Source organism: Dipodomys ordii, unplaced genomic scaffold, assembly GCF_000151885.1.
Source record: "Dipodomys ordii isolate 6190 unplaced genomic scaffold, Dord_2.0 Scaffold140, whole genome shotgun sequence".
NCBI classification, from domain to species: Eukaryota; Metazoa; Chordata; class Mammalia; order Rodentia; family Heteromyidae; genus Dipodomys; species Dipodomys ordii.
In genome coordinates, this window is record NW_012267356.1 from 840,948 (window position 1) to 843,564 (window position 2,617).

Here is a 2,617-nt window from a genome sequence, read left to right on the forward strand (position 1 = left end):
AAATTAGTAGACCAGGAACCAAACAACATTTAGTGTTTTAGGGAAGTGATATTTTAGTGACCCATGGAGATGATCAGGAGAGCAGAGTCTGCACTTGCTGGGGTGGCCGGTGCAGAATGCTCTCTGGATCTTTATATTCGTTGTCTGGATTCATCACAGCTGCATACACCTCACCATAGGCTCTGCAGACCAGTTCCGTAGATTGTTTCACAATCTGTTCTCTGTTGACAAACAAACAAAATATGAACATGTCACCTGAAAATACTAAGAATTGCTAAGAAAGCTTCCCATCTGAATTAATGCATTACATTTTCATACTTATCAAATGACTGCTGTTTAAAAATTACTGTAAGCCAGATGCCCATGACTCACATCTTTAGCTAGGATTACAGGAAGCTGAGATCTGAGCATTGAAATTCAAAGCCAGCTTGGGCAGGAAAGGCCATGAAACTCTTATCTCCAATTAACCATCAAAAAACTGGAAGTAGAACTGTGGCTCAAGTGGGAGAGTGCTAAATAGCTCAAAGACAGAGTCTAGGCCCTGAGTTCAAGCCCCAAAATTTGGCACGATACAAAACAAAAAAGAAATCATTGCACAATTATACAAGTTACTTTTTGATTGTGGGATGAAAGACATCTTAAAAATATTTATCACTTTACTAAAGTCTTCCTAATTGCTAAAGTCTTCCTTATTGCTAGGTCCCAAGATAGCAGGGACAATGTTTTGTTTGTTGCTATGTCCTTATGGTTAGAACAGTGCCTGGCATATATGGATACTCCTTTACTTAGAATGGGTTCATGCTCTGATAAACCCATTGGAATGTGAACACACTGGAAATCAAAGATGTATTTACTACATTTAAGCTAACAAACACAGTAACTTAGACACTGGATTAGCTGTAAATATGTTCAAACAATTAACATTAGCCTATAGTTGGATAAGTCATCTAATACAAAGTCTATTCTGTAAGTAATGTTGCCCAATATCATTCTCCCTTCAAAGTCACCCCCAATGACTTAGCTTTCTTAGCTTTTTCATGCTTGGCCCAACCTCCTAACAGTTCCACCATCTCCAGATAAAACCACAGGCTGGCAACCCAGTCATTTGTGTCTTAGGGGGTATTTACAATTCAAACCCTAGTAAGCTCCTAGGATAACCACTACATTTCCTAGATTTCTTTTAATCTCTCCCTGGTACTGGGCTAAAATATGAGTCTTGTGATAGAACAGATTGCAGTATTCTCATAAATATACATCTCTACAAAAAACACACATGAAAAAGAATAATGTAGTGTAGCAAATGCTTTAAAACTATCCAGCTAGAAAAATACTGGGCTCATTAAATCTGCAACAATTCTCACTATGTTGCCATGGTACTTACTTCCTGCCATTCCCCAGACACTTGTACTATTCACGTATCACTACATTGAGTTCTGAGAACGCTGACATTCACTTTCTGATTCCGACAATAGCTAAATTAAGAATGTGTCTTTTAAGCTTTTGTCTTGAGCTTACTTTCCTTGGAGTGTTTCCTATTTCTGCAAAGGGCATGCATAACCAAATCTTACCACCTCAGTCAGGGGTCTAATGACTATTGTCCATCCAGAGGACATAAGAAAATTTTCACTCAGTCTTCCTCTTCCCCAGCTATTTCTACATCCATGATAAGCACTGCTGTTAGATAAGCCTTCTGAAGCAGAATAGTTACTACGTCTTGTCTTGCTGTTACTTGGGCTCTTCGATAAACTTCGGTGGAAGTCAGAACTCCTTCCTCTCATACTCTGCATTGGTGTAGCCACTCCAGTCCAAAGTAGCTCATTCTTCCTCTTGGCTCTGTGCTTAATAAGACCAGCATCTTTGCTGTCAATCCTCCATTTGCCAACTTAAAAAACCCTTGCCACTTTAACGTTCTGCAAAGATGTACTTTTGCATCTATGAAACCTCTGGTCTTAAAATAGATAAATACTCCTTTTTGGAAGGTCCACAATACTTTTTCTGTCCCTCTCTTATACCATTTGCCATTCCTTATCTACATTAAAGCTTGTACATTTCCTTAGACACACACTCCAATTTTTCTGTGTTGAGGGAGGAGGTAGTTCTGCATCAAATGCATGTAACAAGTGAAATAGAACCTAACTTGAAGAATCAAAATGTACTTTCGTAAGTATTTATAATTTAAGAAAGATATAAAGTTTAATTCTTAGCTATCCCATAAGACTTTATGTAATTTGATATTGCTCACTTTCATGTGCCCCTCAAAATAGTATATTTGGAGTATTCACTGAAAGCTTGAAGTAGACCAAGAGACTTTTATAAATTTAAGGAGTCCTATTCTGGGCCCATTGGCTGGCTTGTTCTTCTTCAAGTCCTGAGTTATTGGCTATTTCAGGTTGAGCTCTTGTGTCATGTAGTGACTGGCTGAGCAGACCAGCATAATAGTAGAGTGGCAATAACAATTGTTCATTGTTGTCATACAAGTCATCATACAAGTCAATGCAATGAAGTCACCAAGAAGAGAATATATTCTTTAGGTTGTTTTCCTATAAACTATGTGGGTGATTTATATAAACATTTATATTGAAATGGATCTCATTTTATCTGTATATATATATATATA

General features: G+C 37.6%; 1 protein-coding gene across 2 annotated transcripts in view; it reads right to left on the minus strand.

The window, feature by feature from the left end:
• Positions 1-6: 6 nt before the first annotated feature.
• Cog6 (component of oligomeric golgi complex 6) overlaps positions 7-2,617 on the minus strand; it is a 64,199-nt gene continuing 61,588 nt past the window's right edge. For both annotated transcript variants that reach the window (XM_013031490.1, XM_013031492.1), the window contains exon 19: positions 7-221. In XM_013031490.1, coding sequence (XP_012886944.1) covers positions 74-221 — 148 coding nt within the window. In that variant the 3' untranslated portion in view covers positions 7-73. The remainder of the gene's footprint in view (positions 222-2,617) is intronic.